Raw genomic sequence first — 21,613 nt, 5'->3', positions numbered from 1 at the left:
CCATACCAGTAGGTGGCAGTAACGCAAATTTACCGTCACTTGCCAACAACCAATAAAACACCCGAGGACGGAGGTGGAGGTCTTATAAATCTACGCATTTACTAATTTTTGCGTCCTTTTTGCAGGACCACGAAATAAAGAAAATGGTAAGAACATTTATGTTTTTTCAAAATGCGAATCGGAAGCAAAGCTAATATTTTAACTCCAAATGTTTTCGTTCATTTTGAACATAAAGCCATTTTCGGCAAACGGGTAGCTATATTTCCTACTCGATAATTACTTTAATAATAAAGTGATGTTCTTGATTAATACTTAATAAACCATGTAAGATGTGTAATAAGGTGATGGAAAGTAGCAGCTCGATGCGCAAAGCAATGTTTACAAAGGATAGGTGGCTACGTCGATGCCTGAATAAAAATATTGCGAACGTAACAAATCAGTTTTCTGAATTCCCTCATATTTTCAGTTCCAAGAATATATTTTTGTAGCCACAAATGACAATTAAGTTTAACATCTCTGATGTTTACAGAGCAGCATTCAGTGCCAAGCATTTCCCTGCAAGAACGCAGTTAAAGTTGCTACAGGCTATTTCCAGTTCACACATGAGGATACAAGAAGAGCATAACTAAAACGGCAAAGATGCATAAACGGCAGCAATAATAATAATAACAGCAGCAGTAATGAATGTCTTCAGCTAAAGGACAATATCTACAGTTAATATTACACGTTGTCCATTTCTTACTGAATATATTCAAAACCAAGCAGGGAGACAGAGCAGCTAAAATGACAATTAAGTCAGAGAAAAACAAATTACAGGTCTGTGTCAACCTGTAACATTTCCACTTCACGCTGCATCTTCTCATTCGCAATATCAAATTTCTTGCTTCTTCAATTTATTGGCTAAGGATTGATTACAATGTCTCTATAGTAATTATGTGATACGTTGATTTTTCTGTATCCATTTGGTAGTTTCCCTCTTTGATGCTAAAATGTTTTCTTGGTGCTCAGACTGACGCTGGCTATAGGGAGGCAACCAGATGGATGGATTCCTAGAGACAAAATGTCTGGAAGAGGAAATTCCTCCATTGAGACCGGTTCTGGAAATCTCATCCCTCAGGCCGTCAGTATGAAGCTGGAGCCCACCATCATGGGTAAGTCTCACCACATGTGGTAAAGTACCGATTAAAGCAAATTCAAGTATTTGAATTTGTTGATTAAAGTCAATATTATGTGTGGCTATTTGTTCTCCATTCCTTGCAACACTAGACACTACCATCACTTACACTGTTATGATAGCTCCTTATGTACAAGCATAAATGTCCCCAAATAAATCCTTGATTTGGAATAACAAATCCAAGTAGTCAGAGCTGTGACTGAAATTTCCACTGTGATCCAAAAATAACTTTTGAAATCCTTTTTGACTACTTGTTTCAGTGTTTCCTGCAAATGTTAAGTCGATCCTGGTAGTTAAAGAAGAAGACTCAGAAGATGAAAATCACAGCTCTGATCTCCATGACCCAAAACTCTACCACATAAAGAAAGAAGATGAGGATGTCTGCATCAGTCTGGGGGGAGAGCTGCACAAAGTGAAAGAGGAGTTTGGCATGAAGAGTGAGGATGATAAACAGTCCCCTCTGCCCTCACAGCTTTATCAAGACCAAATTAAAGACGAAGAGCTTGCAGACAAAAACAGAGGAGAATCCATCAGGATAGAAGATCACGGAGATTGTTCCAACTCCTTAGAGTCTGAAGACACCGAAAGCGATGAAGAGGATGATGATGTAAAGCACCCTGTCTCTGAAATGAAAGACTTGTCAGACTCCAGACTGGAAACTAAGGACATGGACAATGACTGGAAGGAGAGGAGAACTCCTGAGTCAGACGGAAACCTAGTTAACAAAGATTCAGAAATAGTCTCTCCAAGCTCACTGGATATTAAATGTTTTACAAAGAACAAAAATGTTAACCCACGAAGGAAGGTAACGACAGGAGGGGAGTTTAACTGTGAAGACTGTGGCAAAACCTTTTTTGGAAAATGGAATTTAAATGCACACATGAGAATTCACACAGGAGAAAAACCTTTCTGTTGCGATGTTTGTGGAGACAGATTTAGCCATAGTTCACATTTAAACACACACATGAGAATCCATACAGGAGAAAAACCATTCTGTTGTGATGTTTGTGGACACAGATTTAGACAAAAATCACTTTTAACCACGCACATGAGAATCCACACAGGACAGAAACCGTTCTGTTGTGATTTCTGTGGACACAGATTTAGCCATAAATCTAGTTTAATCACACACATGAGAATCCACACAGGCCAAAAGCCGTTCTGTTGTGATCTCTGTGGAAATAGATTTAGCCGTAAAACTACCTTAAACAAACACATGAGAATCCACACAGGCCAGAAGCCTTTCTGTTGTGATCTCTGTGGACACAGTTTTAGCTGCAAGTCACATTTAAGTAGACACATCAGAATCCACACTGGACAGAAAATAACTGCGGTTTGATGACTCAAACTGCATAGCTCCAGTTGGTTGTGAAATATTTATTTGTTGGCATTCAGTTCAGCAGTCTTCACTTTTAATCTTAAAACATTTTATAAGTAACATTTGTTTAGTTGTGTGATTGGTAGTTTATTAGCAAATGAATCTGTTGCGTAGATTGAACGGTAGCACAGGTGCGTTCTGAGTTCATGTGTGTGTCCACGGTACAAAAATCAAACTTTGTGTGGTGCCCCCAGATGTCAATGCGACCATTGCTAACATCACAATTGAGTAACCCATCCAGTTTGAGGACTGGTGACCAACTGGTTTTAAATAAATCATGAAGATGAAAATGGGCTGATAGACAATACATGTCTATCCTTGAATAGGAAAAAATACTTAAATTTGTTCAGTATGAATGTAAATACACTCCTATTTATGTCTAAAAAGATCAGCAAAGTAGCTAAAACATGGATCGAAAACGCAAGCAATTGATAACGAAATCACTTTATTTGTTCTGATGTAATTTCCAGGGCTCCTTGATGTTCTGGCTTGTATTTAATTGATCTCAGAAGTTGTTACAGTCATCATTTTTAGGAAGACACCCTAAAAGATACTTTAGGTTCATGTTGCATTCAGGTTACTCTTTGTCCAAGTTCCCAGTGCTGTTTCCAATGCTACAACGACTTCACAAACTCCCTGTAGAGTGGACATGAAAGAAAACATTGTTCATATTATGGAAATAAAACATCAGATCAATTTTAAAATGCAGTACATTTTCTTTCTAGGTTTATAATAAAAGCATATAGCTCTTCTGGTTATATGCTTGTGGTTCTAAAATTGCATAGAACCACAAGCATTTAAAAAGACAAATGTGTGCAATTCACTCTGTGTGAAAACAGTAGAGCTCAGAAAAAAATTACAGAACATCATCCTGAAGATCAATAAATTCAGCAGGAAGGTCAGGGAGGAAGTTGTAGAAACTTTTAAAACAGGGTTAGGTTCTAAAACAATATCTCAAGGTTTGAACATGTCTCAGAGCTCTGTTCAATCCATTATCTGAACATGAAGAGAGGCTGTTGAACTCCAGGCCTATCAAGGTGTGGAGGTTTTCCAAAACTGAAACTGGAAAAGAAGAGCTATTATGATCCTGGTGGCTAGGTTTGGCATTTATGTTCCCTTTGCTACACTGATTATATGGCCTGGTCATACAAAGTGGGGGCTCGTCCGGGATTTTAGAACAATTGGCTGCTCTTTGCTTTTGTAGTATGGTAACAATTGGGGGCTTGTCGGGGAACATTGATCAGAAAAGCAGTCAAGAGATAATTGTAACTCTAAAGTAGCTGATGACACAACAGCTATTTGTTGGATATTCTATAAATCTGGCTTTCAGTGATGTTGTGGGACTCCTGGAAGCTTAGCACACTTGGAATCAGAACCTGGTAAAATCTGACTAGGCTTTTATTTTGTCTTGTTATGAAAACAGGAACTTAAAGAGTACTTTCTGTTTAAAATAAAGTATTGACACTAAACAGTGTCTGACAAATGTTTTCTTACTTTAAGATGCCAGGCAGCTTTGGATCCCGATATAAGCCGTTGTGTAGATACCCCAGAGAACCGTCAAATGTCACAAGCTTGACTCTGTCTTTACTTTGGGCCTTTGCAGCAACCTCATAGCTCTAAAAACAACAAAAACAACTCCATTATAGTCATTACTGAAAATATTGCTTCATGCTAGAGTAATAAAAAGCAGTACCTGACGAGCAATCTGAATGGGAACTAAGTGATCGTCCTCTGAATGAAGGAACAATATCGGACTTTTCATTTTCTTCAAACTGTGGAATATGATTAAGAACAGTATTGACAGAAAATCCTCTTCTTGTGATATTTGCCAATATTAACTAACTCACTTATGTTCTGTGGGAAAGACAGGCATTTTTCCTTCCCACAGGAAACTGAACAAGCGCTTAATGCCTGGAATTCTCCAGTAATACTTTAAACACAGAAATAAATATTGCAAAGTTGTTAGCAACAGCACATGCATCAAATGTGAAAAAATGCTTGGTTAGTGTAGCGTACCCAGGTGAAAATGTTATATGGGATTTGCTGCTGATCAGTATTGAATGCCCCCTCCAGGATCACACCATCACAAACAATACCTAAACAGGAAAGAAGAAATTAGCATTCAGACTGTGGCATCATGCCCTCAGATTCTGCGTTTGCTGAAGTTCAGAGGTCATTAAACGTACCTTCCTCAAGCAGTTTGACTGCAGTGTTAGAGGACACCCTACACAGAAACACAGGCTTCAGTTTGTCGAGTTTTCACCTCCTTACCAAGCAAATTTTAGTTAAGCTTAAACCTTTATCTGGTATGTGATACAACTGAAATCATATATTGCCACACAGTTTGAAATACAACACATATCTCTCAATGTCTGGCCTTAAATCAGTATAATAATAATGTTCTGATTTATCGATTGGGTTTTGTGATTTAACATTATTAAATTAGTTACAAAGTAGGTCCGGGACAAAAAACTAAAAGGTTTAGGAGTGACCATGACAAATACCATCACAAACCAAGGCAGCCTACAAACAACAAGTCTGACTCTGTTTCTCAGTTTCTGAGGAATGGGCTGAAATCCCAGGAAACTGAGATTAGAAGCTAAAAGTTTAAACAGAAAATCTACCAAATACAAAATGTGTGAAAAGTTTTGAAATGGAAAGAAAATTCCTTAAGGCGATGGTGTTCAAACTTTTTGCCTAGGGGCCAAAACTGGGAAATTTAAACTGCTAGTATATCATGTAAGTTAGTTGTTGCAAATAATTTAGGTAATCCTGACTGTTCAGAATGGTGGATATAAAAATGCCAATAGTTTGTCTAAGTGCCAGTGTGTTTTTTTAGCTGACCCACTGCCAAGAGAGTGACCCCAGATGACCACCAGGCTGTCCCCGCTGCGTGCTTTGACCCAGTTGTACACATGCACAGCATCTGTAGTCAGGCCGGATTCAGTCGGCTCACCGGTGGAATCTCCAAAACCTGCCAAAGGTTTTCACATCAGCACCTGTTCACTCACACAACCACACAACCAGAGACGCTGCGTTTCCCTGCCACTAGAGGGCAGTACTGTCATTCAGACAGAGACCTGACCTGAGGTTGAACTGCTGTCTTTTTGACTTCTTCACAGCAAACAACTCATTAAGAACAACTGCACTGGTCTACAGGGATCATATGGCTTCAGAGAGGGAACAATTAAAGCAAAATGCTGTGGATCTGGGTGTAGAGAAGGAAACAGAGACATGAATCCGTAAAAAGCTCCTACCTCTGTAGTCAGGCACCACCACATGGTAACCCAGCGCACTCAGTAACTGTTGACACACTATAAATTATTATTATCTAGAATCATAAACCACACAGTCATCTCTTCAGCAAAATATCAATTCATTAGTGTTGGTGATTACTCACTTTTGCCACTCCAACTCGGTGTGGAGCTGCCCTGTGGAAAGTAATTAGCAAAAAAATTAATAAAAAATAAAAACAATAGCAATACGTGTGTATTTTCTCTCTTCATGTGCTAAATATTATGAAGAGGTGCATCAATAGGACATAGAAAATAAAAAATCATCTAAATTTAAAGAGGTTTGTAGCCCCTTTTCTTGCATTTTTAAATAACTGAAAAATTAAAGAAACTTCTGTATCTTGTATATTTCTGTGTTGATTATTATGTATGAGACACTAAAGTGTTTAAATCTGTTATGTGGGATTATTGACTTTATTTTTTCCTCTTTGGGTTGGAGGTGGAAGATCTGAGTTAAATGTGTTAAAATCTAGTATTTGCTTTTGTTTAGAATAAAAAAGTATTTAGTAAAAAGTCACTGAGTAACTGATCAAACTATTAATCATGTAATATTTACAAAAGTTCAAAATCAATTTCTTAAATAAAAAACTTTTGAAACTTAGACAAACATTGCAAATACCGATATATCATGTATCCCTACTCTGAATTATATGAGTTTCACATTTTAGCTTGAATTATCAATATACATTATTATGATAAAACATTATGAATCACATGTAAATGTGTAAAGTATCCTACCTTGATCCTGTGTTTCCGTGCAGATATATAAAAACCGGATTTCCATCATTTAATGTGTTCTGGTACCACAGCAGGTCTTTCCCCTGAGCTTCTTTCCACCGACTTTCAGGAACTGTATGCCTGGAAAAAACACATCTTCATCAGCAAACACTCATTTTTCCCCAGAGCTACAAGTTTTTAATCTGAAAGGAAAAGCAACAACCCAGCATCTGCTCACCATACGCCCAGGGAAATGCCCTCCTCTGACGTTAAATACATGTTGATGGTGTGATTGAGGGAGAAATCGGCAGGCCGGCTCAGATCCTCAAAGAACGGTACGCTGACTGCACACAGAGAGGAGGAGACCCGTTGTTCTAGCGCTGCAAGATGGAAAACACTCGATAACAGGATCCTTACTCACGTCTGTAGGTGTGAATAATGTCCTGAATCAATGTAGGGATTATTTTATATGTGACAGGCACCAGGATGCAGACAGCAACAGCAGCCAGGAATCCCCGTTTTAACCACCAGGGGGAGCTGTAATCAGAAGACACTTATTTTACTCACGCAGTCATTGGAAAACTTTATTAATCTCATATTTATCTGCTTCTTCAGCTGATCAATTAACAAAAATCTATTTTAACACAACTCTCCTGGAATTTATAGCATTTTAATCTGGTTTCAGGATGGGATTTTTCTGGACCATTAGAACTGTTACAATGACAAAATGTTTCTAAAAATTGTCCCAGAAGTTATTGTGATAAACAATAACATTGTGTTGAGGTCATTTTAAAGAAATGTGATAATCCTAAAGGTATAATTCAACAAATATTTTGCTGGAAGATATTTGAAATATCCAAATATAAAAAAACAAAACAGCAGATAAAATAGATACTGAAGTCTCTGTGAATAAAAGAATGAAGCTGGTTGACACAGAAACACCAAGCTGGAACCTTTGACAAAGTGTTTTGGTAAAAAAGAAAAAAATTATGTAAATGGAAATTATCAAGATCGTTTTAATTTATCCTGAGATTCTTTGATTTATTGCATAATTGAAACACCTTAATTGTTTTACTTTCCAGCCACTTTGTTGCACCTTCCACTGCTTTCCAATGTGTGGAGGGTGCCTCCATTAGGGGGCGCCAGAGGTCTTCATGTGGGGTACAACATGAGAAAAGAAATGAACCAGAAAAAGTAACTGTGGACATTTAGTGAACTTAACCAAAACTGTGCCGAAGACAAAATGTATAGATTTTTATTTCCTGAAAAAAGAGAGAGAGTCTGGGCCAAACAAAGTAAAAACTAACAAAAGAAGAAGAAACTATGACCAGGAAAATTCAAAGCTTGTATTTTCATGGATTGGATCTGAAGATGTTCCAGTGTCACAGAGCTGTTTGCAAAGACCCAGAAGGTTTTTGAAGGAGGCCGATCTCAGCCAAACCTCAGAAACTCCTGGTGTGAAACTGAGATGGAGTCAAACACTGACAGACAGGACCGAGCGCCTGATCAGACCAGGTGAGAACACAAAGTTAACATCTGAGAGGACGTCGTCCCTTAAGTCTTCGGGTTAATTTACAAATGACTGGTTGATTTTTAAAATCTATATACGATGTTTGACTGCAGCTTTGTGGACTTTGAAATGTAAATAGGCAAGAGCTGCCTATTTACCTAATGTCACTACTGATAACTGGTTGACTTGGTTTTGTGGTATATTAACACACCTGTTTGCTCCAGGACAGCAAACTGCTGCTGCCTGAGAATAGTACATCATCACCCATTGATTACTGACTAGAAAGTCATTGAAGAGAGTTGTTCCCTGCCAGTTGTATCTTGAAAAATAGTCAAACAAAACTGGAAACATAGTCCAGAGACGTTGACCCACCAAGCTGCCGCCTCTGGCATCTTTCTGAGGAGCACTGAGGGACTCTGACGCATCTTTGGATGCAGACTCCGAGCTGCTACACACCAGCGGTTTGCAGCGATCAGAAGAGACGAGCGGCTGTGACTGAAGAGAGTCCTGACTCCCCAGAGGCTCCAGACTACAGCCAATTAATGGACAATACATCCCTTCAATCCCTCTATTAAGGCACTAATCAGCCAGCAGAGCCCTCTTAGCTGAAGAACGATCTCTTTACTGAGCTCAAGGGAAACACACCGGCAGTCATTCATTCCAAAATCCAATAGTCTGCCATGAGTTAACGCCACGCTTCATTATTAATGTCTATATCTTTGTTAAGTATGTCCAAAAGCTTTGCCAGATACTTTTAATAAACTTTAAAAAGTGCAACAGGGTTAGGTGGAAAATAGTCTTCATTTGACATCCCTGAAGTTTTTCTGAAGACACTGTCAGGATGTTTGACTAAAGGCAAATTCATCACATGGAGCTGGATCATGAAAATGAACCAACTGCAAAGATACTCAGTCTCCAGTTTTGGTTCATTTAAAGTGGACAAAATCACTTTATTCACTTCTAATACTGATACAGATGTGTGAGGTTTAGTATCAGTCCACCGATGCACTACAAAAAACCCAATGCTGAATTGACTTAAAATGTTTCTTTTTCTAAACAGACATAAATGTACTAAATTATACATTTATTTGATAACTATTGTGAAGTAGATTTTTAAAAAAAGATAAAATCTTTTATTTGCATCATACGGTGTAACATAGTCAAGATGTTTTTTCCTGCAGCTGCAGAGAGGGTGTACAAACTAATTGAACAAGATGTGTCTGGGAACTTGCTGTTTTTCCCGCATGGAGAAAGAGTGTTTAGTTTTTGCATCCGTTGACATGATAGTGAATGAGCGTACAAGGTTGAACTGTTCCGTCTGTTTTCCTTTGTTTCTTTAGTTTGGTCTTGGTAGATCGAGTCTCTGTTAGCAGAGAGAGATGAATAAAGCAACTATGAAACTCTGAGTTCGTTAGAGCAGAATGATTTTCGCCTAATGCAGTGTATTTTTGCTCTCCGTCTGCAGATGTATTAAAGATTGTTTTTGCTCCCTGACTTTTGTCTGGACCTCAGTCTCTGAATTGTGCTCTTCACACTATGCACTTTAATACAGCAGTAGCTTCATAAGCTTGGTCAAATATGTAATAACATCTGTAATTTATTCAGTCAGTGCTATTAGGAGTCAACATCCAATGGAAAATAAATAACAAAGAAAACCTACAAAACAATATAAAAAGAAATGGCAGCAAACCTTATTTTAAGTGGATAAGAAAGAAGAATCAGAAATTCTAGATATGAAGTGAAACTGTAACAGATTGGAAGAGGATGATGATCTACAACACATCCAAACTGGATCTAAAACGGCTGAATCAAGCTAACATTAAGCCTCTGGTTTGGTACCAACCTAATAAACTCAAAGATTGAAGATGTGGGTTGTTTAATCTGGCCACAAAAAAATAAAACAAAATAAATCACTAAAATTAAAACGACATTCACGCCAGTGATTTGAAGACGTAAACTTCTGACCTGGACTATAGCTGTGGCTAAAGGTTAGAGGAGGAAATAGTTCAAAGTTGAGATAAAGAACTCGGATACAAAGGGCAGGATAATGCATCTTGTCAGTGAGTAACTACATAGTACATATGCATGTGTGAGTGTGTGAGAGTGTGTGTGTGTGAGAGTGTGTGTGTGTGTGTGAGTGTGTGTGTAGAAGGACCTCAGTGACTCTGAATACTCATTATCCAGCAAAAATGAAAACAATATCATGGGTTTTGTAGCAATATTTATTATTACAAGCCAAACCTCCAGTTTCTTCATTAGCTGATGCTCATTAAGAACATTTTATTGTCCTGACACAAGCTCACAACTTCCTGTTTGCTAAAAGAATTGAACGAGTCCAATGGGATTAACGACAAGAAACTTAGAATATTAAGAAAAATTACTGCTGCTACTTGCTAATTTAATTTATAGAAAAATGTGTTTTTTTTTTGCTAAATTTAATATAGTTTATCCCGACCCCACTAGGGACAAGGGTATACACAACATGGATAGACGGATGAATATAGTTTAAACAAAAATTACTCACTGACTGCTCCTCTTTGCTCCAGCCGCCCTCCTGTCCTTCCTGTCGGGGGACGAATCGTCTTGTTTCACGTTTCTCCTTTTCATCGTTTAACTGCAGTAATTCTTCCCCACTGAGTGTTTTCAACAGCCTGGTTTGGCCATTGCACTTTGACTCCAGATTTGATTAAACACCGGGAAAAGGGAGGGGGGATCAGGGAAGCCACTGTTTCCCTGGTAAATGTGCAGAATGCACTACAAATGCTTGTGTGGCTACCTTAAACAAATGACATTATATAAAAAGGTAAAGGGAATAAAGCATTACTTTGAGGAAAACTAATCACATGTATTTTCTTCTAATATATATTTCTTAAATATCAGCAAATATATGGACATATTTTCCTTTATTCCTATTTTATTTCCTTTAAAGTTTATATATTTGTTGGGGTTTTTTTATGTATGAGAGCCTCAGTGTCTAAATCAATGACACTAAACTGATTTATTTAATAGAAAATCCACCAGAGCTTCATCATGATACCTGACAGAGCTGACTGGACAAGAACCAGTAAGAAAATCACAGCAGAAAATCTGCAGGATAAGAGGCCTACACTGCAAAAAATGAATCTATCCAAGTATTTTTGGTCTAGTTTCTCACAAATATTTTAGTACACTTGAAATGAAACAAAAATACCTTGGAGGAACTTTACAGTAAGACACAGGAGCTTGATTTAAATCAATAATTCTTGAATAAACATAAAATAGGGTGTTAGTTTCACTGGTAGATTATTTCACTAAAAATACATTTTGTCTGTTTTAGTAGATGCACATTTTCATCAATATTCAGAAATTATACATAAAACAAGCTCCAATAAAAAACGTTACCAGTGAGTTTTGACTTCTTTCATGTGTGCTGAGATAGTTGAACTAGAAAGTCAATAAAAAAATTCTTTGTAGGATTTTGTGTTTTTGCAGTGTGGAATAAACAGACGATCAGTTCAATAATTGTGCGGCTCGACCCGGATGAGAGACCCAACAGAGAGGACGTGAGCGCCGGCAGAGCCTTCAGGATCCTGGTGACTCAGATACACACCAAAGGTCACCTGCGATCCACAAAAATAAACTTATTAGAAAACATTTTCAAGCACTTGTTCAATAAAACCACCAAACAGCACGGAGGTGACTGTGACTGTTTGGACCCACCTTCCCAGCCCGGTAGGCAGACAGGCTGATGAGCGGCTCTTTGCTTTTGGTCCCTGTGTCCTGGTCTACTCCAATCATCTGGCACCTCCCACAGCGGCCTGCGACCTTTTGGTTGACCACACAGAGAAGTTAATTTCACTCCTGCTTCCACCAGGTGTTGTGGAAAATGTCCCCTCTGCTCACCATGAACCGTGTGTCGCCAATAATCAAGTGTGACCAATTATCCTCCTCAAAGGGTTCTGCTCCAGCGATGACTAAATTGGCGCGGAAGCGGCTGATGACGCTCTGCGTGTCGAGGAGCTGATGGGCCTCGCAGCCGTCCTGCCTGCAGAAGGGAGCGCGTGTGGAAATTACATGCTATTTTTCCCTGCGCCGCATCAAAAGAGCCACTGTAATGTAAATGTGCAGACGTCAACGCGTCCCGGAGCGATGAATAAAGTGTTGTGTGTTCCAACCTGCTGCTCATTAGATCCTGAATGAGAGCCACGCTGGCACGGTTGATCATGAGATACTGAGCTTCGTTCACCAGGGAGAGAAGCGGGGAGTCGGCAGCTAGAGAAGAAAGACTTTATATCACCCTGAAGATTTGTTTCATTTCAGAAAAAACATTCTCATTTACAGTTTCTGCGAACTGATGCTGATTAGTGGATAAAAAAGTGATTTCTGTAAATTCATCAATGCTGATCAAATGTTTACTGGGAAAATAAGAAGTGAAAGGCAATTATGAGTGAGACAGAAACATCTGTCATGAATATGTTTCCTTGCAGCTGCAGAGCTATTTTTTCACATTTTGTCACATTACAACCAAAAAAGATAATGCATAATTTCAGGATTTTGAGATTGATTTTGTGGTTGTACTTTAGAGATATTTGCTACATTTGACCCCTTCCAAAATCTCCATGTAAAAAATAAAATAAAATAAGCTCACAGTCTGGAGAGAAACAGCTTGGTTCTTTAAGGCTGATTTATGTAACAAAATATTTTTTGTGTATTTGTTAAAATTTGTTGCAGAGAAACGACAGGAAAACCATTTATGGTTTGACTCTCCAGGAAGGCTGGCTGCAAATGCCTGCCACACTTGTCAGATTTTGTATTTTGTAGAACTTTTCAGAAATCATGTTTCCACTTTCTATTGAGATAAATAACAATAAATACATAAAGGTTTGTAAATATGAGGTGAGTAAATGTGAACAAGGATAAAAACACTTTTTCAAGAAACCTTGAAAGGACAATTTAGGTTCTTTATATGTGTTTCAAATGAATAATTAAGTGAAATAAAGGCGAAAACAATCTATTTAATGTGCAGCCATATTTCTTCATCTATAACATTCCTAACAGCGGCCCAAAGCAGGTATAAATGTTGAGGATTTTCTGCTGGGGGATGAACGTCTGAACTTAAAAACAGGAAAGTTTGGAGAGTTAAAGCAGAGCGGATCGCCCGGATGACGCCATCTCGACTATCTCACGCTGAGTCTGAAGACAAAACACTGAAAAGAGAGCCTGGATTACAAATGACGAAAGACACGGGTCTGTACCAGTAATGGAGGATCAGCGAAAAGGATGTATCTATTGCATTGTGGGTAAATGAAGAGTGGAAGAGATATTCGATTTCTTTTAGCTTAAGCTGGAAAAAGACTTGCGGCAGAGGCAATGATTTCAGAATATACGCTCTCTACTCTCCATAAGCTCCAGGAGAAAAACTCTCAGGGTTTAGTTCATTAGCTCTTGATGGGAAAAAAAAATCCATCTGACATTTATTTCTTTGAGGTTTTTCACACACTCAGGGTGTGAAAAGTTTAAAACAGATGCAAAAAATGTAAGAAGTTATAAAACTCTTCCACAATTCTACCATTTTCCCTCAAATGTTCAAACTACAGCTTTTGCAAACTATAATAAATAATTTTCTGTACAATTCAACTAAAAAATAAACAAGCTGTTTCTAAATTAATCGACGATTATTGAAATCATCGATGCATCACCATTAGCAATTAAACAAATATTATGTAGCAAACAGCAACAAGATGTAAATAATCATTGGTGTTTAGTTTCAACTGTCGCAGCGATACAGACGATGTTAAAGCCGATCTGAAAACCTACAAATGATTTAGGTGAATTTCCAAAGTCTTAAAAATCTGCAATTTTATCAGGAGCCAAAATATAAATTTTTCACCTGGTGATTATTTTGTTGACATGTAAATTGAAAATGTTTTGACTCAAAGTCTGAGGCATAACAGAGTCAATCAGTCTGAAACGGCTGCAGAGAGGCGGTTCACGCAGGTCAGGAGCTTCCTGTGGAGAACTGCAGCTTTTAGCATTGATTTTTTGTCTCTCCTTTGTGACCTTGAAGAAGTTTTACATAAAACAAGAAGCATTTAATCCACCAAATGAAAGTTACTAACCCAGACGGATAACATGACCTCTTTAATTCTCAGTATATATCCTTCTGTTTGACAAATTTCTTTCAGTTATTATCTCTTAATAGTAACAATCAGAGAAGGCGAGCGCCCTTGAAAATATTTTACTTTAGTGGATCCTTGACGATAATCGTAACGCTCCACAGGGAGTGGGAAACTGGAAAGAAATTAAAATGTGGTGTTTCCAGACAGTAGGATGATAATCAATAGAACGGGCATAATCTATGAACGTTTGAAGACGAGGGATCAACAGAAGTCTTGTTTATTTGTGGAACAGCGGTGGGTTTAAAAGTCACAGAGGAACAAAGATAAAGTTATGAGGCAATAAAAAAAACACCTTTTATATTCATGGTTGGTGTTGTTTTTCAGCCAATCAACATAAAATCTGAAATTATAAAGCTGGAACAGCGAAAAACGACTGATCTCTAAAGAAGCATTTAAATCTAGAGAAAACACCAGATTCTTTTGTAATTGAAAACATGGAGGTATTGATTTTATCATCAAGGTTTGTTTGATTGCACCTCCAAGCCTCTGAGCAATGCACGCTATAAATCCCTTAAATATCCCAAAGTTTAAGCAGTTTCAATTTCAGTAAAGCTTTACTGAGTTATGAAGAGTTGCAACAATACATGAATGCAAACCAGCGTTCTGCAGAGCGACCATGGCAGGTGATGCATGCATTATTATTATTACTATTACTATTATTAAATGTGTGTAATATTTCAACTTAACCTGTTTTATAAAAACAAGGTTTTTTATTTTATAATTTTTGTTTGTTTCAAAATTGCAATACAAATAAAAATATATTCTTATTGTTATCATTTTAATGATAACTTTACATAAATGCATAACTTCTAGTCAAAGACGACAGATTGTTAGTTTTATTATTTTCTCCATAAGAGCAGAAATAAATATCAGTAGACTTTAAAATGTGATTAAACGTTGATCCTGTTTGCGGTTTTGTGATAAAAATCTAACTTCTTTATAAAGTTGGTATCCTGAACATAGAATTTTTAAAAATTTCTATTTGAGCCAAAGTTAAAAGCTTTATTGTCGCCTTCATTTTTTCATCTTCACTTGATTTGTGACTTTATTTTATTTTACTAAGAGAAAATGTCAGCGATGCCAAAGCAGTTCACACCAAAGCAATGCAAAGTGGACTTTAGTACTTTAACTATTTTGATATCAGATATCTGTGAAAAATTTATCGAAAACTCAACTAATACCACAAAGTTACTCTTACATTTAGCAACTTTTCAGACATAAAAATCGGCCAGAAAAATGCAATCGATGAACTCCTAATGATTATTTGGAATGAAGGTTGAAACGCTCCCACCAGGTTACAGTTACGCACAACTTTGTTCTGGTTTTGCACAGAAAATCTCGGTCCAGTTTTTGTTTGTAGCAAGACAAAATGTGAAAAAATCACAGACTTTCAAAAGTGTGAAAATAACTCAGCCCTAAAAACTGAAGGAAAACATGAAGTTGATTGTGTATTTTTCTGACAAATTATTAAATTTCTGAGCTGGTATATCTAGTTTGACTTGAATAAATAAAATAGCATTAAATAATTCAAACTAAGTGCAATGACACTTAAAAAGAGTTTCAATATGACTTTTGTAGTTGTTACACAAATAATATGTTAATACCCTCCTGTTGCTGGCCACTGCAACAGGAGGCCAGCAGTGGCCTCATATAAATATACATATAAATATATATACATATAAATATACATATAAATATAAATATTTTAGGAGAAATATAAAATACCAAACTTGTTAACTGTAAATGTATCAGCTGATTTTAAAACAACATGGTACTTTTAAATATCAGTCTGCCTTTCAAATTCAAAATATATTTTTCAACAGCCTTAATAACACTGGTGTGATGTAAGCTAATTTAAAATGATGCTAATGATAGCAGGTATGTTGCACACATAAAGCAGCTTATAAATGGTGATGAGGGTGGGGAATGGGGGGGAAAATCTGCCTGGGGACCCAAAAAGGCTTGGACCGGCCCTGTCCCCATGTGTGCTTGGTTTCTTTTCATACATCACTGTTAGCTTGTCTGGTCTGTGATGGACAGAGACCAGCCCCCCCCCTCAGCCCGGATAAACAGATACTGGATGGACATTTTTGCTGTAGCTACCGTCGGCCGGCTTCTTCTTCTTCATTTCTCGCGTGTAATCAGGACGTTGCCTTATCAGGCGGCACGGCTGTCCCAGGAAGTCTGAAAGCCATGACGCAGCTTCGTCTCCGCAGTCCATCGTCTCCACCCTGGGAGACAGAAGAGGATTATTTTCAGGAGGCCCAGGAGGCATTTCTTCAGAGCTTCATGCTTCCTGCTATTTGCTGCGACATCTAATCCAAGAATCAGTGAACAAATGGTGTTTCTTCTTCTTCTTCTTCTTTTATGGTGACATGTCATGTGGGGATATGTCAGAGGAGATTAATATCTCATTCCTATTGTTTGTTTGGGCATAAAAAGTCGTGGGCAACAAGACTTTTCTAAGAAGCAGAGAGAAGGAGGCCAAGACAAGAAAAAAGAAAACAAAAAACAAGGCAGCACTGAGAGAAGAGAAAAATGTTGATGTGTTTTCACCTGTCACCACAAACTTTACTGCGACACACACGAGAGTCTGCGTGCCGCTGAGCGTCGTCTTCCAGGGGGACTGACACAGTCTCCATCCCTGCAGGGCAGAGGGAGAACAGGGAAAATCCTCTCAGGAAAATTTGCCTGATTGAGACTTTTCTTGTTAGGAAGTGAATTATTTTTAGTGAGACGTGCAGAGACTCTCTGACCCGAAGCCTGCAGGAACAATTTATTTGCAGCGAGGTTGACTTGTGGGCGAATGAGGCATAAACGCGTCTCTCTCTTCTGACTCAGACACACGCCGTTGTGGTTTACCACCATCCAGCCTCTGTCGTACAGCAAACCCAGCGGCCCCAGCGGCCAGTCCTGCACCTGCACGAAGAACCGCAGAGTCCAATCACACTCGGAGAACCGCACAAAGACGAGAAGGGATGCGCTAAGTTATGCGCTCCAACCTCGTATGCGCCGCAGGATTTGACGGGGTATATATAGACGTTGGTCAGAGTGTAAGCCTCCCCAGAGCGTTTTGAGTCTCCATGTCCAAATCCTTTACAAGACACTTCTGTGGATTTCTTCTCAGCTCCTTTGTGGACTTGTCCATTAGAGATTTCATCTGAAGGGTGTTGATTGGATTCCTCTGATGGCGGCCCAGCTGTTTTCAGCTTCTGCAGCCTGACTTGGTCTACCATGACGGGTTTCTCCACAAAGCACTCGGCAACAAACTTCAGGAACTTTTGACAGTCTTCGAAGGTGGACATGTAGCCAAAGGACACGCGGACGGATCCGGTCGGCTGGCCGTCCACCAAGTCCATGTTGTCCCCGCAGACATGACCGGCCTTGTAGAGTAAAATAAAAAAAAAAAAACACGCTTCATTTCAGGAAACATTCACCTTTTGTCATTTTCATGCAACAAAAGAATTTCTATCCTTCAAACTTTTTCACATTTTGTTACGTTGAAACCAAAAACTTAAATGTTTTATTTTCCAGTTACTATTTTTTGGAGTGTTGAGGTTAAAATGTGCTAAACCTTTAGAATAAGTTACATTTCTCAGCTTTAATGCACCTTCTTATCAGGTTAAAGTAGTTCACAGCCTGGCTTTTTATTCAAAGTGATATTTTAGGGCTTTAACCAGATTATTTTCTGAGGCAAAAATAAAAACAAGTCTAATCTCAGTGGATTGTTAACAGATTTTGAGTTTAGTTTCTGTTCTTGGGGCACATCTCTCAGGATTTAATTATGAAATACCTTAAAGCGTCACAAACTATGGGTGACACTGAAACGATTTTATTTCTACTGGGAAGAGTTATATCTTGTGAATATAAAGCACTTTCTCATCCTTTCTGTCCTCAAAAGAGAGAAAAAATAGGAAGTCTGAGTTGTTTTTACAGCTTTTCATGGATTTTGTAGAGACTTTATATGAGGTGTCGATCAATATCGCAGATTTAAAGTCTCCGGGTGGCCCTGTGTTGGAACCCAGGAGTGGAAGCAAACTCAGGAAATAACCAGAATTAGTCCAAGAGGAAAAACATTATGGCTCTATCTTAAAACAAGCCTATTTCCAGGAGTTAGAGTGGACCAGTCAAAGAGTTATTTGATATGGATTGGGGGGGAAATGTATTGTTTTCTTCTAGTTCACAATTCTGTGCTACTTTGTCTCATCATTTTTTTTAGCATTTTCAGTAAAATGCTAAAATATAAAAGAGCTGAAGAGACGTGAAAACGTTTGCGCTTCCTACCTGCAGGTTTCTCTTCATCTGCTGGTTGGAGATGCCGAGGAAAGCCTGGCAGGCCCCGGTGTTGCAGAAGCAGCCAGTTCGCAGGTGAATATTGTACAGACTGGCCATTCTGTCCACCTAGCAGCAAAGAGAGAGAGAGAGAGAGAGAGAGAGAGAGAGGACTGCTGTAGTATTTCCTAGAGCTTCCTATGCATAAACACGCATTAATTAAGCAATTAAAATATGAAATGAATCCTTCAATCACTTGTACCTGTGAGTACCCAATTATCTGTCCACTTGAATCCAGGAGGTTAAAGTTCAGGATTGCTCCCTGAGTGATTGGACTCTCAAACTGACTCTCGGCGTAGATCTGCGCCACCGGCCTACCGTTGCCATGGCAAAGACTTGAGAGCAGCATGTAAGTGTAGCGTGCCAAGCCAAACGTGTGCTGCTGGATGCTGTGCATGCTCCCTGCAGGCGAAAACAGATGAAGACGATCAGAGTTTCAGGTTCCCATCAGGAATAAACTGGATGCATTATGATTCTGACCTGTTATCCTGTAAAGAGACTCAAACGCATGGTTTAAAGCGATGATGTCCAGGAAGGAGACGGTGCCATCTTCAAATCTGTATCAGAGAAATGAAACATATTACCATCAGGCCCGGCTCGGTAATAAATGTTACTGGATGATAATTGCATTAATTACTGCAATAAATGATAATATTGTTGTTTTGAGAACATTTTCAGGTAATTTAACAGTAAAGGGATAAAAATGCAAGAACAAAGAATATTTATCTCTCAAACTGTAAGACGTTCCACATTAAAACAAAGTTGTCCTACAAAAAGGACCAGACTGAAGACTTTTCTTATCCAGTTTTAGTAGAAAGAGATAAAAGAGAAAAACAATCAATCATGCAAATAGAAATGACTGAGCTTGTTTTCATTTATTATGCGATTAAGTGATTTATTGTACATGGCGATGGGCCTAACTACAGCTCAGAATAAAAACCAAGGATCCAGACGGTTTTACTGCAGCACTTCACCTGTCAGAAATGTTTTCCACCTGCACATAATAATCCTCTCCAGAAAGGTAAGCTGCTGCTGTGCCTCCTCCAAAATAAGACTTTTTTAGTATGCCTGCTGCGTCGTTACGGACAAGAAGAGCCCCCAAACCTGTTGGGAAGCCGAATATCTTGTAGAAGGAAATGGGAATGAAATCAGCGGGGCAGTCCTGAAGGCTTAGAGGGGAACAGCCGACATGCGAAGCTGCATCGAGCAGCACGAACCAGCGGCCTGGCAGGTCGCACGCCGGGTAGAGGCGTCTCGCCTGGATGCCTCTCACATGGCTGAGAGGATACTTCCTCCCTGAGAAGTTGCTCTGCGCCGGGTAGCAGAAAAGGTGCGGTGTTTGGCAGGAAGCATCTTCTCCCTGAACTCTGTCCTTTGCCCTGGCGGTCAGCTCCTGCGGGGCAACGGGAAGGGCAACGACCCCCAGAGCTGCAGTCTGTCCTCTTATGCCAACTACAGACGTGTGGCTGTCGGTGAGAAAGCAGAAGAAACTGCCAGCTTCCCTCTTAGCATCGCAGCTCCAGGGAAAGCTCTCAGCCACCAACTTGAGAGCAGCTGTGCAGCCAGAAGTGAAGATCACTGAGTATTCTTTGGAGGTGGTGTTGAAATGCTGCAACACTCTGCAAGAAGACAGTCGGTTTTCAGTGTTTTGGACCGGAGTATGTCAGAGCTCCTGCGTTACACGGCGAGGCGCTACCTGTCTCTGACCCGCTCCACAGTGTCGTGTGTCAAGCTGCTGCTGGGACTGTGGCTGTGGGGGTTTCCTGAAGGGGAAAAAACCAAAAAACATTTCAAGAATTATGCTGGTAAGCGAGCAGTGCATACATAGGCTTGATTGACTGCGCTAAGACCCGCCTCCTGGCTCTGATTGGTTGTTTTTATTTAGCACTGGAATAAGGCGGCAAAGTTTGATGTTTTCACAGATTATCTGTGTCACACCATGCTCTCACAACATAGAGACAGTTTCAACAATTTTTAAAAAATGTTCATTGCTACAGCATTAAATGAGAGGGTGGAGTTTTCTCTGTGAAGTGGATAAATAATTAATGTTCTAAAATAAACAAATATATTTAAAAAAATTATAAATGATAGGACATAAATCAATCCTGAAATGAATACAGTAAATGTGATAGATGGGAAAAGTTCCCAATGAAACTTACTCAATATATTTTTATTTCATTTCATTAGAATGATTATTTATTGGAGTGTTTATTAGTTATTTGTAAATAATATTTGTTTATTGTTGAATAAAACAGCTCTTCATAAATGAAAAAAGTTTCATGTCAGAACTGTGAAAAAGGCAAATTTTTCAGAAATCTGGTATTAAAATCTGAATTCGGACTTTTTTGGTCCTAATTGTCTTCCCTAGAATTCTTGCACCGTTCAAATAGTTTGGTTGCGTTCAGTTGGACAGACCTGGAGGTCCAGTGGGTCATTCCCCATCCTGATGGTGGCACTATTAACTCATGACCTGAATTCTGGTACCGAATGAAACAAAAAGCACCAAAATGTCTCTTTCTGACTTCCCTCACCGTACATGTTGGTGGAAATGTCCCGGAAGTAGTCTCTGAGCAGAGACTCCGGGTACAGAGTGGCTGCAGCATGGTCCAGATATGTGACTCCTGTTTGTTAGAGAAAACAGGCCTGTTATAGCTGGACCCGGATGTCCTCCGATCAGCGCCGCGAACCGTCTCTCTACCTTTGGACCTGCGGAACTCCTGCTCCACCTCGGCCCGGAAGTTCCGCCCGTAGCCGTACCGACCGCAGCTTTGCTGGAAAGACTCAAAAGAAGTGAGATCGTGGAAATCCATCGTGGCCCTTCAGCTCGCTGCTCCTGTCATTATCGGCTCCAAAGTCCAGAGATAAACTGTCTGGGTTAAAGTCGCTCTTTGTGTCCTGTTACCGTCCGGAACCAGAACCTGCGGTCACATGCGGACATCAGAGCGACTTCCCTCCGGTTCTGACTTCATTCAGTCCAAACAAATGAAAAGAAAGATTAGAAGAAGTTCCAATCTGACGCTCTTCAGATACTTGGTTCAGTAACTGTGTCGG

General features: G+C 39.1%; 3 protein-coding genes across 3 annotated transcripts; 1 reads left to right on the top strand and 2 right to left on the bottom strand.

The window, feature by feature from the left end:
* The first annotated feature begins 52 nt into the window (after positions 1-52).
* LOC129352590 (zinc finger protein 3-like) lies at positions 53-4,021 on the top strand. The gene is made up of 3 exons (XM_055021653.1): positions 53-146; positions 1,009-1,151; positions 1,435-4,021. The coding sequence occupies exons 2-3, from the start codon at positions 1,061-1,063 to the stop codon at positions 2,511-2,513; spliced, it is 1,170 nt and encodes a 389-aa protein (XP_054877628.1). The 5' UTR covers positions 53-146; positions 1,009-1,060; the 3' UTR covers positions 2,514-4,021.
* si:ch211-117n7.7 (Monoacylglycerol lipase ABHD12-like) lies at positions 3,096-10,692 on the bottom strand. Its single transcript, XM_055021656.1, has 13 exons — positions 10,597-10,692; positions 6,984-7,099; positions 6,801-6,906; positions 6,584-6,703; positions 5,953-5,983; positions 5,810-5,855; positions 5,397-5,526; positions 4,739-4,776; positions 4,569-4,648; positions 4,400-4,482; positions 4,246-4,324; positions 4,047-4,168; positions 3,096-3,188 (listed from the first exon to the last, which is right to left on the bottom strand). Exons 1-13 carry the CDS (start codon positions 10,677-10,679, stop codon positions 3,167-3,169), a joined length of 1,056 nt encoding a protein of 351 aa, XP_054877631.1. The 5' UTR covers positions 10,680-10,692; the 3' UTR covers positions 3,096-3,166.
* On the bottom strand, positions 10,277-21,613 carry mocos (molybdenum cofactor sulfurase). The gene is made up of 15 exons (XM_055021651.1): positions 21,261-21,613; positions 21,094-21,183; positions 20,259-20,325; positions 19,537-20,181; positions 19,043-19,119; positions 18,765-18,964; positions 18,515-18,631; positions 17,233-17,613; positions 16,987-17,149; positions 16,787-16,874; positions 16,334-16,461; positions 12,227-12,323; positions 11,955-12,096; positions 11,772-11,876; positions 10,277-11,671 (listed from the first exon to the last, which is right to left on the bottom strand). The coding sequence occupies exons 1-15, from the start codon at positions 21,370-21,372 to the stop codon at positions 11,567-11,569; spliced, it is 2,517 nt and encodes an 838-aa protein (XP_054877626.1). The 5' UTR covers positions 21,373-21,613; the 3' UTR covers positions 10,277-11,566.

The sequence above is a fragment of the Poeciliopsis prolifica genome, unplaced genomic scaffold (assembly GCF_027474105.1).
Source record: "Poeciliopsis prolifica strain line A6 unplaced genomic scaffold, Auburn_PproV2 SCAFFOLD078, whole genome shotgun sequence".
Lineage (NCBI taxonomy): Eukaryota > Metazoa > Chordata > Actinopteri > Cyprinodontiformes > Poeciliidae > Poeciliopsis > Poeciliopsis prolifica.
This window is presented reverse-complemented; position numbering and strand designations above follow the sequence as displayed.

Bases quoted from the DNA above. Each gene is read 5' to 3' on its own strand.
- LOC129352590 (XM_055021653.1), top strand. From the start codon at position 1,061: ATGTCTGGAAGAGGAAATTCCTCCATTGAGACCGGTTCTGGAAATCTC. The intron at 1,152-1,434 runs GTAAGTCTCACC...TACTTGTTTCAG, and splicing joins GCTGGAGCCCACCATCATGG to TGTTTCCTGCAAATGTTAAG.
- si:ch211-117n7.7 (XM_055021656.1), bottom strand. From the start codon at position 10,679: ATGAAAAGGAGAAACGTGAAACAAGACGATTCGTCCCCCGACAGGAAG. The intron at 7,100-10,596 runs GTGAGTAATTTT...TTCTGATTACAG, and splicing joins GGAGCAAAGAGGAGCAGTCA to CTCCCCCTGGTGGTTAAAAC. The intron at 6,704-6,800 runs GTGAGCAGATGC...TGTTTTTTCCAG, and splicing joins GGCATTTCCCTGGGCGTATG to GCATACAGTTCCTGAAAGTC.
- mocos (XM_055021651.1), bottom strand. From the start codon at position 21,372: ATGGATTTCCACGATCTCACTTCTTTTGAGTCTTTCCAGCAAAGCTGC. The intron at 18,632-18,764 runs GTACAAGTGATT...CTTTGCTGCTAG, and splicing joins AGATAATTGGGTACTCACAG to GTGGACAGAATGGCCAGTCT. The intron at 11,672-11,771 runs GTGGGTCCAAAC...TGTGGATCGCAG, and splicing joins CTGCCTACCGGGCTGGGAAG to GTGACCTTTGGTGTGTATCT.